This window comes from Alexandromys fortis, unplaced genomic scaffold (assembly GCF_014885135.2).
Source record: "Alexandromys fortis isolate MF-2015 unplaced genomic scaffold, M_Fortis_MF-2015_v1.1 scaffold_31, whole genome shotgun sequence".
NCBI lineage: Eukaryota > Metazoa > Chordata > Mammalia > Rodentia > Cricetidae > Alexandromys > Alexandromys fortis.
The window spans coordinates 6,157,757-6,172,562 of NW_026067974.1; the positions used below are offsets into that span (position 1 = coordinate 6,157,757).

Below are 14,806 nucleotides of genomic sequence, written 5' to 3' on the forward strand. Positions count from 1 at the left end.
GAGTTCAGTCCCTAGAGCTCACGAAAGAAGGGGAGAGAGTCCACACAGCTGTCCTATGACCATTACATGCACACCGGGGTGTTCATACACCCACAATCATACACAGACACACACATGACCAGGTTAAGTTTGCTGCCTAATTTCCCCAAGGAAATAACCAGAGAAGTAGCTAAATTTCTATGTAAAAATGTTTAGTATAGAATGTCAACAAATGCCCAACAGTGGTGGTTAAAGGAATTCTTGAAAATCCACCTACAGGGACATAGCTGCAGTCCTTAAAAAAGATGGGAATCGGAGAAAGTAAGAACCATGTGGTGCTGAGCGAACCACAGGGGCACTCAGCTGCGGAGATGACCCAAGTTCAGCAGATCCCAGCCGGCACTGTGTAAGAACCCAGCGGCTGTTTGCACACCTGTAGCTACAACACTGTGGGAGGCAGAGACGGGAGGACCACTGGAGCTTGCTGGCTCCCACCCTAGTTCCGGGTTCAGTGAGAGAGACATTCTCAAAAGGATAAGGCTAAGGCCTGATAGAGCAGGACACTTGAAGTCCTCCTTTGGCTTCCGCATATGTATATGCAGGTTCTCTCTCTCTCTCTCTCTCTCTCTCTCTCTCTCTCTCTCTCTCTCTCTCTCTCTCTCTCTCAGAAAGGAATGGAGCAGGATTGTGGTTATTACTTCACAACAATGATTTTCTTGTTTTTGTTTGTTTGGCCTGATTTTTTGTTTGTTTGTTTTTTTCGAGATAGGGTTTCTCTGTGTACTGCCCTGACTGTCCCGGAACTCTCTCTGGAGACCAGGTTGGCCTCAAGCTCAGAAATCAGCCTACCTCTGCCTCCAGAGTGCTGGGACTAAAAGTATGCCCCACGTCCCCCCACCCCAACCCCTCTTCTTCTCACTTTTTTTATTTATAGTTTTTGACAGAGTCCTTTTTTCTCTTTTTAATAATTTACTTCATTTTATTTTATGTGCATTGATGAGAGGGTGTCAGATTCCTGGAACTGCAGTTACAGACAGTTGAGTGCTGCCACGTCGGTGCTGCGATTTGAACCCAGATCCTCTGGAAGAGCAGCCCGTGTTCCTCACTGCTCAGTTATCTCTCCAGCCCCAACAGAATCTTAATTGTATAGTTCGGGCTGTCCTTGAATTTGTTATGTGACCCAAACGGAGCTTGAATTTGTGATCCTCCAGCCTCAGCTTCTGATCTTTTACCTGTGTGCGTGATCCAAATTTCCTACAGCAAAGATTTCTAGGTTTGAGGCCTGAATTTATTTTTTTAAAAATTTATTTTTTGGGGACAGGAGGCAATGCAGACGTTCATACCAGGTCAAAGTGCACCCGTGTGAAATTGGTTCTCCTTCACCTCGATGTGAATTCCAGGGATCCAACGCAGGTCACCAGGCTTGCACCCCTCACCCACCCAGATACGTTATTCTTGATCTTCTGAGAATTGAGTTCAGGTTCTCTTGCCTTAAGAACATTAGTTACTCATGGGGATAACTTTGGTTTTTTGCTTTTGCTGTTGTCTATTTGCTTTTAGTTTTGTTTTTGCTTTTTTTTGCTGGGTACAGTTTCACTGTGAGTTTCAGAACACTTAAAACAGTTTAAAAAGTAAACCAGACCTAGACGGTTACTAGCGCTGGTCAGAGATCCTATTTCTGTGGCTAACTTATATTTTCTTTTTCATGTTTATGAGAAAAGCTGGTGAGGTTTGCAGTCAGATTCATGTTCAAAGGCAGGAAGAAGGCAACAGTGCTATAATGGCTTATTTATTCATTTCTTTATTATTTATCAGTGTTAGGGATTCAACCCAGGTCCTTGTGTATGTCAGGGAAATACTGAGGTATGTCACACACACACACACACACACACACACACACACACACCACAAATCATCTCTCTCTCTCTCTCTCTCTTAGGTTTTGAGACAAGGTCTTATTATATAGTCTAGGCTAATCTTGAATTCTCTTTCCTCCCACTGTGATCACAGCCTTACACCACCATGCCCGGCTGCTGTTCCTTGGAGAGGTGAGTTAGCCCCTCCCCCAGGGAATCTAGCTGTGGTTACTTCCATCTGCACAGTGTGGTGGTAGTGGTGTTTTGCCTTAGGAAGCCGGGTCATAGGAGGCCACGTGGCTTCCACAAGGCTCTCTCTATGTGGACTCTTCTCTCTTGGGATACTTCTTAGAACCAGCAGCTATGGCATGAGAAGGCCAGGCCCAGCAGGGAGTATAGAGGTCAAGCAGCAACAGCACCAACTGAGCCTGGTTAGACTTAGCCCAGGGGTTAGCCTGGGCGTCTCCAGTCTTGTGCAGTCTGACTTAGAAATCACTGACCACTCACAGTTATTTAAAGTTCAATTTAATTAAAATTAAAAAAAAAACATTAAAATCCAGTTCTTAGCCACTCGGGCCACACAATTCAAGGGCTTCAGTAGCCCATGTGGCCAGCACGTTTGACAGCACAGTGAAACCTCTTTCTGGCTTTGGAGAAAGTTCCAGATGATTCTCTGTGAGTGTCCGAGTCTTCCCAGTCAAGAGGTTCTTGTCACTGTAGAGCAGAGACAAGCCACACATGCCCACGTGCCTCCTGAATTCCTGACCGGCGAGGTCCATGGACACAGCACAATGGGTGCTTTCTACCATGAGCGATGGGGTTTTAGGACAGCTTGGGATGTGGTAATAGTGACTGGGGCAAACCCCTTTGAAAAGAAATGCTCCCCCACAATCTGTCCCAGCTGACTTTTGGCATGACATCGGCAAAGCTGTGTCTCCGTGCTGCCCCGATTGCACTGAAGCCTGGGAGAGCATACACTTAGCTTCAGTCGGGAAGACTAGCAGGGGGAGGGGCCGTGGGAATCCATTCAGCTTGCACCAGTGTCTGCCACAACTGGTTGTGTATAATTTTAGTAAGCCAGGCTACATAATAACATATGCAGCCCAAGCTTTAAGATGTATTTTAAGTACTCTAATAACATTCACTCTTAGAGAACTTTAAATAAATGTTCTTTGTACTCAGAATGTCGCCAACACAGTACTGCTCCTAGAATCTGTGCAATCATATCTTGCCAAAATCAAAATTCTCCCCTTGTGCTAATGGAAAGTCACTTGGAGAATTGGTTTAGACTTTTGCTCGTGAGGATATTCAGGAGGGGGCAGGTTAGATTAGAGGCGGCCTCCTATTGGTCTAAGTGGCCTCCATGAATTCCTGGCATAAGAGATGATTAGGTTTGTTCAGAGTCCTCTAGTATTGCTTAGTTACACTAGAAGACACGCCTTACACCTAGTGCCAGTTCGTCCTGGAGCAGGCCAGGCCCTCTTTTACAAACCTGGGGAGAAGCTGCTGAAAACCGCACTGAAGTTTCCTCAGACACTCCATTGCCAACCTTTGAGAAACAATTATGAAAGAACTGGTTTCGTTGGCAACAACTCAATGATTACTTTGTAGTTTGGGTTTGTTGAGATAGGTTCTCAATTTGTATTTCCAGCTGACCTTCAGGCTGGAGATCTGCATGCCTCACCTCCCTCAGACTTTCTGCCCCCTTGCCTAGCATAACATAATATATATATATATATATGTATATATATACATATATATAAGAGAAATAATATATATATATGGTAAAGTTTCATGAGGTCCAGGCTGGCTTCTAATTTACTATGTAGTTTAGGATTACCTTGAACTATTGATACTACTGCCCCTACTTTCCAAGTACTAGCATTATAGATGCTAGCCACCATACCTGGCCCATAGCATATAATCTTTGTCTATGACAGGATCTCACTGTGTATCCAAGACAGACCTAGAACTCAAAATCCTTCTGCCTCAGTTTCTCCTAGGAATAGAGTTGTGCACCACCACACCCAGCATAATTTTTTTTTACTAATTTAAAAACCTATATCTATGGTTTGTGTTGCACAACTATTTAAGAAGAAACAAGTTACAATAATAACATATTTGTAGTTGCCTTATTTTGCATTAGAGGTTAAAAAAGAGGTCAATTCTCAAGTACTATGGACCTTAGTAAACATTCTGGGAAGGGGCCATTCTCTAGTAATCTTGTTTCTGTTTGCAGGGAAGCAGAATAAGAGTTATAAAATTTAGGATGGTTTCCTCTCAGAAATAAGGATGAGGTGTGTGTGTGTGTGTGTGTGTGTGTGTGTGTGTGTGTGTGTGTACAGTTCAGGACACTTTAAATCACTGTACTTTATGATATTGGATCGATATTGGATATTTACCAATCAAGTATTATCTTTATTATAAGACACACGCCCCTCCAGGATTCCTTAAGAGATGAGGATGTGGAAGGGAGGCTGTGTTTCTAGTGAGCACTTCCTCCCTTGACTTTGGGATTCCAGGAATTGTCTAGTAGGTCTTCGCACGTGCTAGGCAAGGGGAAACAGACTCATGCCAGCTACACGTTGTGCAATTATTTTTCTTTTACTTATTTGTGGTAGAGATAGGGTCTTACTATGTAGCCCAGGCTGACTTAAAACTTGCTATCCTCCTGACTCAGCCTCTCAGGAGTGCTGGGGTCACAGCTTATTCCACTCAGCTACAGCCCCAGCTCTTTTTTACTTCTTGAGACAGTCTTACCAAGTTGACCTTGAACTCACTTTGTAACCCAGACAAGCCTTAAACTTCGATCCTCCTGCCTCATCCTCCTGATTACCTGTCATTACAGGCATGAGTCATCAGTCCGAAGAAGACTCTCTTGATTGCAGCACTACCTGGAGCCTGAGATCAATTTTTTATCTCTATAAATCCATATGTTTAAGTGATGATCTAGCGGTCTACACTGCTGTAGAATTCTAAAGTGAATGTTAAACAGTGATTAGCTGAGGAACCCTTTAAAGAACAAGACTTGAATAAAATGTATTTTAAACTCAGTGTGGTGGTATAAGCACTATAGTTGGGCTTTTGGGGTGAGACCATTTTATACCCCAACCCCACACCCTCAAGAGTTCTGGAATGAACCCATAACAATTTATTTTATTGTTTTTATTTTATTTTATTTGAGCTATGCAGCTCAGGCTGGCTGGAACTTGCCTTGTAGCCCAGGCTGGCTTTGAACATGTAATCCTTCTGTCTCAACCTGAATGCTGGGATTTACAGGCGTGTGTCGCTATGCCCCACTAACTCATGCATTTTTAAACTGCTGTTACTAATATTTAACCAGTCAATAACAGCTAAGTGCTTTGGTACTTTCTATCTGGGATTGTAGATCAAAGAAATTCAGGAGAGAGAGAGAGAGAGAGAGAGAGAGAGAGAGAGAGAGAGAGAGAGAGAGAGAGAGAGAGAGAGAACTGCTTCTTTCCTTTAGAGAATTCTTGAAAAGTATAGATAAGCTTAACAAAATTATGATTCATCTATTTTTAGTTAGACATTTCAATCTCCGCCAAGCCTAATATGTGCCCTAATTATAGTGATATATTTTCCAAATTACAAACCAAGACACATGGCCCAGCACATGTGCCTGTAATTTTGAGTGTTTGGTACAGTAACGCTATTTGCCTAATGGTAAAAAATTATGCTTCTAGGGCACATGAAAAATAAAGTGTTTCTCTTGGTTCATCATTCCCAAAATATTTTACCTAGATTCTTACAATTTCTGTGCCCAACTAACCATAGGATTTTAAATGCCTGATTTCTGTGACAAATTGACGTTTACTTCAGAAGAGCAAAACCACGTAACTGAAGAAAACAATGGACAGATAACTTATATTAAAAATATTTTGCTGCAAGACACTTTAATTTTAAATGCTCGTCATGCTTTCAAAACCTAATCCCATTCTGTCTGCAACTAGAAAGCCCAAATGCTAAATATAAAACAGAATTAAAAGCCTTTCTGAGTAAAACTTCTATGTTCTTAAGACGCTGCCCAAGTTTTAGGAACCTGTGCAATAAACAAGAAATGGGTCACCTGACCGGTCCCCACCCCACCCCTTCGCCCATTCCTTACACCCTCCCCTTCTCACACGCTTTGAGACATTAGAAATATCTTTTCTCAAAGCTGTTCCTTCTAAAAGAGGAGGTGGAAACCCACGCAAAGCAGGTCCGAGTGCAAAAAAAGGCAACATCCAGACTTCTGCATCCATAAAACGAAAAGTCTCTCTCTTGGCAAGCCTCGTAGACGCGGGCTTGTGCCCTGGGTGGCAGATGGTCGACACAGGCAGTGAGCTGCGGTTTAACCTCTAGACACAGGCTTAGAAATGCCCGCCCTGCAGTGTTAAGGGCAAGGCAGCAGCACGGGGATCGTTTTGTTTTTTATTTTTCCAGGAAGCATGCCCCGAGTGACCGACGGGGAAGGAGAAGGCCGGGCCTTGGGCGTTTCATTCACTGCTTCGCTTTCACCCCCTCCTCTCCTTGGCTCCCCCAAGACTTTCTCTCGACTTTACCCAGTCCTAGTTTGACGTCCGTCTCCTGGATACCAGACAGCCAATCGCCTGGCCGCTAAGGTCCGGCGCGGCCAATCAGGCATCGTTGCTACCTGTGAGTAATATTTTTAGCCAAGAGGAACGCCCCGTTCCACTCCCGAGGTAACTCGGATTTCTGGGCTGCAGGTTGTGGAAACGGCGCCTATCCGCGCCCCTGGAGTCCCTTGCGTCCCCACTCCCTAGACACCCGTACACAGTTCAGAAAACTCTCGCAAGGTTCCTCAGCAAGGCACCGGGTTTATTTTGTGCGCCTGGGTGAAAGGCCCTCAAAATGCACGCGTGGGCGCACACGCAGTCACATAGGCTGTTTGGCATCGTGTCGCTAGCTGGGACGTTTGATACAAGGCGTTTATTCTTACGATCTCAAGCCATCTCCAAGTCCAAGCTGCTGCTAGGTGACCCGGGGAGGTCTGGCGGGGGGTGGGGAGGAGGACGACGACGAGGGACTGCAAAGGCAGTTAAACTGTCACCTGGGCGGGAGGTGCAGCGAGGTGGCCTTCCTTCCCCGCCCCCAGGTTCTGCAGTTGTCACTCTCGGGGTGGCAGTTGGCCTAGGCTCTGCGGGGATTTACACTCAATGAATCGGGAGCACGAGTCCGGGGCACCCGGAGGTGGGCTGGAGCCCCAAGGACAGCTCGCCTACGAGTGGGGTTTTCCTCGGCCACGGTCTCACTCGGAAGCAGCCTTTTCCGTGTTCTGCCCTCCCTCCCCTCCCCAAGCCTCGGCCTCTCCTCGCGGCCGGCCCCCGCCGCGCCGCCACCTGCTCCGCTCCCCTCCCCCACTCAGGCCCCGCCGTCCAGACGCCCCACCCCTACAGCCCTCCTCCAATCCCGTCCCAAGATCTCGCTTAACCCCGCCCCCAGCCTCTCGGGATTGTCGGCTCATTGGCCGTAACCGTGCCCAGGGGGCGTGGCCATCCATCGGCGGCCGTCGGGACGTGGGCAGGCGGGACTTGGCCAATGGCGTCGGGGGGCAGGGCAGGGGCGGAGTCGGCGCGGCCCCGGGGTGAGGGGTGGGGAGGGCGGGACTGTGACGCGAGCGGCGCGCACCCCCGCGGAGGCTGGGGGCGGGGAGGAGGCTATAAAACGAGAGGCGGGGCGCGCGCCGCGGCAGAAGGAGCGAAGCTCTGGCCCGGCGCGCAGAGGGCGCTGTACGGGGACGCAGGGCCGGGCCGCCGGGCTGTGTGGAGAAGCGAGCGCGCTCGTCTGAGCCTGTCGTCCCCCTCCACCCCAGAGCCAGAGCAGCGAGCTCCCGGGCCCGCCCGAAGCGTCCGTCGCGCGTCCGGCGGTGGCGACGTCTTGCACCCGGCCGCCTCACCGCTCCCGACCCACCCGCGCCCCCGCCCGCCCGCCCGTCCGCCGCCCCTTCTCCCCCGCCCAGCCGCGGCTCGGCGGCGGCCGCAGCCCCGGAACAGCCTGTAAGTACGGTGGGGCGGCGGCTAGGGGCCGAGGGAGGGGCTGCAGCGCCCTGCGAGCCCGGGTGCCGAGGGACAGCCGCGGGGACCCGAGGGAATGGAGTGGCTCCGGGAAGCCCGGCCCCGAGGCTCGGCGGGCGGCCCGGAGGAGGGAACACCCGGGGTGGGGAGCGGCGCCCGGGCACGGGGGAGGGGGTGCCGGAGTACTGGGATCGGGCCGGGACCGGTGCTCTGGGATGCTGGCCGGGTCCCAGGAGCCTCGAGCGGGGAGCGGAGCGGGGAGGGGGGGGGGACGGCAGGGTCAGGTTACGGCGGGGGAGGGGAAGGCAGGGCGGCCCGCGCCGAGACCTGCCGGTGCCGGGGGCCGCGTTCCCGGGGCGGCCGCGGGAGAGCCTGCTCTCCATTTCCCGGGGCCGAGCTGCTCCTCCCCGAGCAAGGCTAGTAGTCTTCCTCCTTCTCCACCTCCTCTGGCTGTTTCTGCTGCCGTAGCGCTCGGGCTCCCGGCGCTGTGAGCAGAAATCTAATGAGACCCAACTGGCTGTTTATGTAATTCTTCACAGTCCTGTGTTAAGGCGTTGCTTTAAAAACTACCTTCCACCCAAGCCTGGCTGGGCTCGCCTGCACCTTTAAGCAATCCAGCTGAATCTGCTCTCCCTGTCGGCGCTCGGCTTTCGGCTTGGAAAGTGTAGTTTGGGGGCCACACGAAAGATTCTTTGCCCTTTGTCACCAAGAATATGGAAAATGGAACAGACGGATTAACGCCAGCTTGATTGTTTTAAATGCCCTTTTTGATCAACCTCGGTTTACGAATAGCTCTCCCTTGGAAATACCTCTGTTTGTCCTTGATCTTTTCTTATCCCCCCCCCCCCACCCAGTGCTGACCCAGCAAACGTTTAAAGGTCGACCTTACCGTAGGAGCCTCTCTAGGGGCTGTTGTTTTATCCAGAGAAGGAAAGAAGTTTTTTTGTTTGTTTGTTTTTGTTTAATTTAGAATAAAACTGAGGAACCCTGCCCTTTCAACAGATCTTTGAGTTTTAAGCAGCTTGTTTTTCTTCTTGCAGCTGAGAGGAATTTCAGAATTAGGGGTGTGGGGGGGACAGTACACAATAAAAAGAAAAAGGCTCTGGGAAGAGCAGGTATGTGCGTGCCCTTGGCATGGTTGAAACTATAGGGGATAAATAATTTGCTTTCTATCCTTTACCAAGGTGACAGTTCATTTAGTACCTTTCATTTTAGCATCGTGTACTTTGAAAATTGGAAGTAATTTTTGTAATTTATAAGATTCCCAAATATTTAACAGAACAGATTTAAATGTAGTTTCCAAAATGAACTAAGATACAAGAGTCATTTCTAAAATGGTGAACAGCAAGGAAACTAATGACCAACTTCTAAAAGTGGAGTGTGTATGTGGGTGGGTGAATTCAGTATACAGCTCCTAGTAAACACTGACGCTTGAGGTAAAGAAAGGATACATAATCTGGAGTTGCCTTAAGTTCTGCTGGAGAACGGTATGTAATAGATCAAAATGCTATTTTACCTGTAAATCTGTTAACGAATCTTAGTGATTTTTTTTTTTATTGTCTGTTCCTTTATTTTGTAGTGGTATTTTCCAGGCTTTCTAGCCTAGTAGACATTTTCAAAAGTGAAATTGCTTTGGGTAAAAAGCTTTGGAGCGACTACATTAATCTTATTTGGCCGTATTTGCTTTTGTTTTGTTTTCTTAAAGGAACAAGATCACGAAAGGTTGAAGAATAATACCAGCACTTTGAATGAGAATTTGTTTCTCTGCCACAAACTGATTTTTAAAAATTTTATTTTTCTGGTGGAGGAGTTGAAACAAACCTAACTTTTGTGGCAACGCAGCTATGCAGCTTGAAATCCAAGTAGCACTAAATTTTATTATTTCATACTTGTACAATAAGCTTCCCAGGAGACGTGTCAACATTTTTGGTGAAGAGCTTGAAAGACTTCTTAAGAAGAAGTATGAAGGGCATTGGTATCCGGAAAAGCCATACAAAGGATCAGGGTTTAGATGTATACATGTAGGGGAGAAAGTGGACCCCGTGATTGAACAAGCGTCCAAAGAGAGTGGTTTGGACATCGATGATGTTCGTGGCAATCTGCCACAGGATCTTAGCGTTTGGATCGACCCGTTTGAGGTGTCCTACCAAATCGGTGAGAAGGGACCAGTGAAGGTGCTCTACGTGGATGACAGTGGTGAAAATGGATGTGAGCTGGACAAGGAGATCAAGAACAGCTTTAACCCAGAGGCCCAGGTTTTCATGCCCATAAGTGACCCTGCCTCCTCGGTGTCCAGCTCGCCCTCGCCTCCCTTCGGTCACTCTGCGGCTGTCAGCCCCACCTTCATGCCCCGGTCTACTCAGCCTTTAACCTTTACCACTGCCACTTTTGCTGCCACCAAGTTCGGCTCTACCAAAATGAAGAATAGCGGGCGTAGCAGCAAGGTAGCGCGCACTTCTCCAATCAACCTCGGCCTGAATGTGAACGAGCTCCTGAAGCAGAAAGCCATCTCTTCCTCCATGCACTCTCTGTATGGGCTGGGCCTGGGCAACCAGCAGCAGCCACCGCAGCAGCCACCGCAGCAGCAGCCAGCCCAGCCGCCACCTCCACCCCCACCTCCACAGCAGCAGCAGCAAACCTCTGCTCTTTCCCCCAATGCCAAGGAATTTATTTTTCCTAATATGCAGGGTCAAGGTAGTAGTACCAATGGAATGTTCCCAGGTGACAGCCCCCTTAACCTCAGTCCTCTCCAGTACAGTAATGCCTTTGATGTGTTTGCGGCCTATGGAGGCCTCAACGAGAAGTCTTTCGTAGATGGCTTGAATTTTAGCTTAAATAACATGCAGTATTCTAACCAGCAATTCCAGCCTGTTATGGCTAACTAAAAAAAAAAAAAAAAAAAAACAGAAGAGAGAACATGTATCGTACAAGTTAAAATGCATCGGCCCAAGGGGGAATTTTTTTTTTTTTTGCCTCCTTGAGATTTTTTTTTTTTAAAGCTTATAGTAAGGATACATTCAAGCTTGGTTACAAAATAAAACATGCATCATTTTTCATTTGCCAACCAAGCACAAAGTTATTTTATACTGACTGTATATTTTAAAGTATACTCTCAGATATTGCCTCTTACAGTATTTAAGATATAGCAAGGACATGGCTGATTTTTTTATATAAAAAATTGGCACTAATAAGTGGGTTTATTGGTCTTTTCTAATTGTATAATTTAATTTAGTACAAAGTTTGTAAAATATCAGAGGATATATATATTGTTTCTACGACACGGTATTGCATTTCTATCTTTTTACTACAGTGATCTGTGACAGCAGCTTCATGTTGTATTTTTTTTACTGAAATTGTAAAATATCCATCTTAAAGACATCAACTATTCTGAAATTGTGTACAGGATATTCCTTTAGTGGTGGAATTAAAATGTACGAATATTTGCTTTTTCAAAAAAATGTATTTTCTGTTAAAGGTTTAAAGATTTTTGCTATATATTATGGAAGAAAATGTAATCGTAAATATTAATTTTGTACTTATATTGTGCAATACTTGAAAAACGGTATAAAAGTATTTTGAGTCAGTGTCTTACATGTTAAGAGGGACTGAAATAGTTTATATTAAGTTTGTATTAAAATTCTTTAAAATTAAAAATGCCTGTCGCATGGTCTTTGTTTTAAACCTTTGCTAGAAGTGTATGGCTGGAGTTAGATCATACATGCTCACGAAGAAGGAAGATCTGACTTGAGTCACAGGAAGGACTGGGGCTCTGCTGATGGATCACACACTTTGCCAGAGCTGGGGTGTAGCTTGGTAGAGCATTTGCCTAGCATGCAGAAGCCATGGGTTTGATCCCCAGCATCCAGTAAGTGGTACGTGCATTCAGGGTAGTGGTGGGAGGATCAAAAGTTCAAGATCATCCTTGGATACATAGTTTAAGGCTACCCTGGGCTACATGAGACCCTTTTAAAGAAATAAAATCCTACACAAGGTAGACTCTTCCTCACACTTTCATCCAGCGTCAGGTATGTTAAGGCTGGTCAATCCTACTTTATAGCAATTCTATTTAAAATGTCATACATGCAGGAGAGAGAGGTGATGGGATGGATGAAGTCATAGCCTGACAACCAACATTTGAAATGGAGAGGGAGCTCAGAAAAATGCTAGAAAGAGCTGCTCTCCTGGCCTACCCTTAAAATGGATGTTTACTAATACTTTACGTTCAGCCATTGCCTGTGGCTAGAGAGGTTATGATTAGAACCATCCACAGTTGAAAAAGTTGCTGAATATTAATGCTTATGTTCCTCTTTCCAGGAAAATGTTTACATACTGTTTTGTCTTTTGCAGATTTCATCCATTCTAGTCAGGGGGGCTTAACAAATTAAGTTATTTATACTGCCTAAAGTTGTAGAATCTTGTTGATGAGTTTTTTTTCTTATTTATTTTTCATTTTTTGTTTGACTGATGGATCAAAATACCTTTAAAACGCCTTTAATCCCAGCAATTGAGGCAGACCTAGGACTCTTGAGTTCCAGACAAGCCTGGTCCTCAGCAAGTAACAGGCTGGCAGGAGCTATGTAGACCCTGTCTTTTACAACAAAGCAAGACCTTTAAGACGGGGCATATCCTTGTTTAAATGTTTGCTGATACATGTTAGTAGAATATTGGTGAGAAAATTGTCTTGAACTGGAGAGAACAGCCATGCCTTTATAGTCAGGCGTCAGCACTGTCGGAGTTACCAGTGAAATGAAGGTTTTAGACCCAAGCCTACAAAAGCCTTTTGTCACCCAAGCTGTCGGAGGGCAATAAAGTTTTAAGGCAACAGGCACTGAAATAACAGAACCAAACTGTTTCTTGTGCTCCATGGTGAGGCTTTTGTCCCATGGTGGACGGAATGAGGCTATGAAGAAATATTAGAGACGCGAATGGGGCCTCACAGTGACCAGGTCACCAGTGCCTTAGCTTTGGGGATCACAGCTTGAATAGCAACAGTAATTTAAAGACTTTAAACACCCGTTGACGGAAATGTCAGTGAAGTTATCAGAGCTTTCCTTGGAATTAAAAAGCTAGAGCTAGCAACTTTCCAAAACATCAGGGTAAGGCAGCTTGACAACGCAGACGAAAGAATTTGTAGAGATTGGACATAAATGATTCAACCCTTAGGGAAAGTCGTCTTGGAACCTTCATATGAATCTATGCTTGAGAAAGATTAATTCAAAATTTTATCATGATTGGTTTCAGGAAAACCTGATTTGAGCGTAGTGTCTGAGTAGTTTGGAGTGTTGTTTTTTTTTTTTTTAAGAGAATGAACAAAGGCCCTATTTTCATGTATTTTTTTTTTCCTCATTAGGAATGGAAATTGTCTTAAAGGAACTTATGTCTAGCACATTTAGAAAAACTTAAGGCCAGATCTTTCTTCTCACTGTGTCATCAGCCTCAGGGCTTCTGTGTGAAAACTATTTCGGCTTACAGTTGGAGAAGTTATTTCCATAAGTCTGCCCCAACTTTTTGGCTCCAGTAACTATAGATCTTGTAGCAGCCACTGAGCGCCCCACCCTGGTGTGTGAGAAGCTTTTCCAGGTTGCCTTCCACCGTGGAGGAGGAAATGATAGCTTCAGAGTTGAGTGGAGGCTGCTGCTGCGCTCCTTCTCCAAAATCCTGTTTTCTGAAGTTAGATCTTAAGTAGCCCAGGCTGATCGCCAATCAGCTGATGAGTCACCTTGAGCCCCTCATCCTCCTGCCTCTGCCTCCCAAGTGCTGGGATTACAGGTGTGCACCACCACACTAAGCACGGACCTTCTGTGGTCTCCAAATGCTTCCCGACAACTGTGTTCATTTACTGTGATAAGTCAGTTCCTTTTTGAAGGGAAAGCTAAAGCTGCTCCTGAAGTTGAAGATGTTTTTCTGAATGTGTGTTGATGTTAGTGCCGTCGCAGAGACTTAGCTACCCCATCTTAACTGAGAGGTTTAGTGTAACCTTTAGGGCTTATGTAAATCACTGAGAGCCAGGTGCAGTGATACACACCTTCAATCCAAGCCTTAAGGAGGCAGAGGCAGGCGGATCTCAGAGTAAGAGGCCAGCCTGGTCTACAGAGCGAGTTCCAGGACAGCCAGGGCTACACAGAGAAACCCTGTCTTGTAAAAATCAAAAAATAAAAAGTCACTGTAACGTAGAAAATGAAATGTTTCTTTGGATGAAGTAAAGTGCTGGTGAGACTTTCTCCCATGGCTGTTCCATATACAAACAGAAAATATATAGGCATGGAATAGAAATTATACAGTTGTCTCTTGGTGTCCCTGAGGGATTGACTAAAACCTCAACAGATTTCAAAATCTAGGACTGCTCAAATCCCTAATATAGAGTGTATGAGGCTTGCATATGCCCCAATGCACGCCTTCCCATATACTTTAAATTATTTCTAGAGTATAATGCCTAATATATTGCAATTACTATATAAATATCTGTTACCCTATATTGTTTAGGGACAATGAAGTATACATACCGAATAAAGACCAAAGTTTTCAAGTATTTTCTACTTGTAGGTGGTAAATAATCCCTGGCTGCGAAACCCACAAAGAAGACGGCTTTCTCTGTGCTCTTGGCTTGCAGCAATGCGTGCCTTTGCACAAGCTGGGTTTCTCCACTGTGTGTAAGAGATGAGGAAAATGGCCTCAGCTGAAAGCTCCATGAAATTATCACCTGAGTAACAGCCATGGCACTGTTCCGTGTGCTGAGAGGTCACTTGAGATCACATATCTTCAGTTTCTGTGGTATACTTGGAAAACTTTCTCCTCTTGTGGAAAGCTCTAGAACTGATATCACTCATGCACCTGGGAAAGCCATGCACTGGTGTCTGTTGAAGGCAATTTTAAAACCTTATAAATGGTCCAGTTAAACACTTACATAGCATTTTCTGTGTGCCAAGCACAGTTCTA

General features: G+C 45.9%; 1 protein-coding gene across 1 annotated transcript; it reads left to right on the top strand.

Annotated features, from left to right (window-relative positions):
- The first annotated feature begins 7,534 nt into the window (after positions 1-7,534).
- On the top strand, positions 7,535-11,525 carry Tob1 (transducer of ERBB2, 1). Its single transcript, XM_050156970.1, has 2 exons — positions 7,535-7,852; positions 9,576-11,525. The coding sequence occupies exon 2, from the start codon at positions 9,715-9,717 to the stop codon at positions 10,753-10,755; it is 1,041 nt and encodes a 346-aa protein (XP_050012927.1). The 5' UTR covers positions 7,535-7,852; positions 9,576-9,714; the 3' UTR covers positions 10,756-11,525.
- The last annotated feature ends 3,281 nt before the right edge of the window (positions 11,526-14,806 follow it).

Excerpts from the sequence above, each read along its gene's own strand:
- Tob1 (XM_050156970.1), top strand. The coding sequence starts at position 9,715 with ATGCAGCTTGAAATCCAAGTAGCACTAAATTTTATTATTTCATACTTG.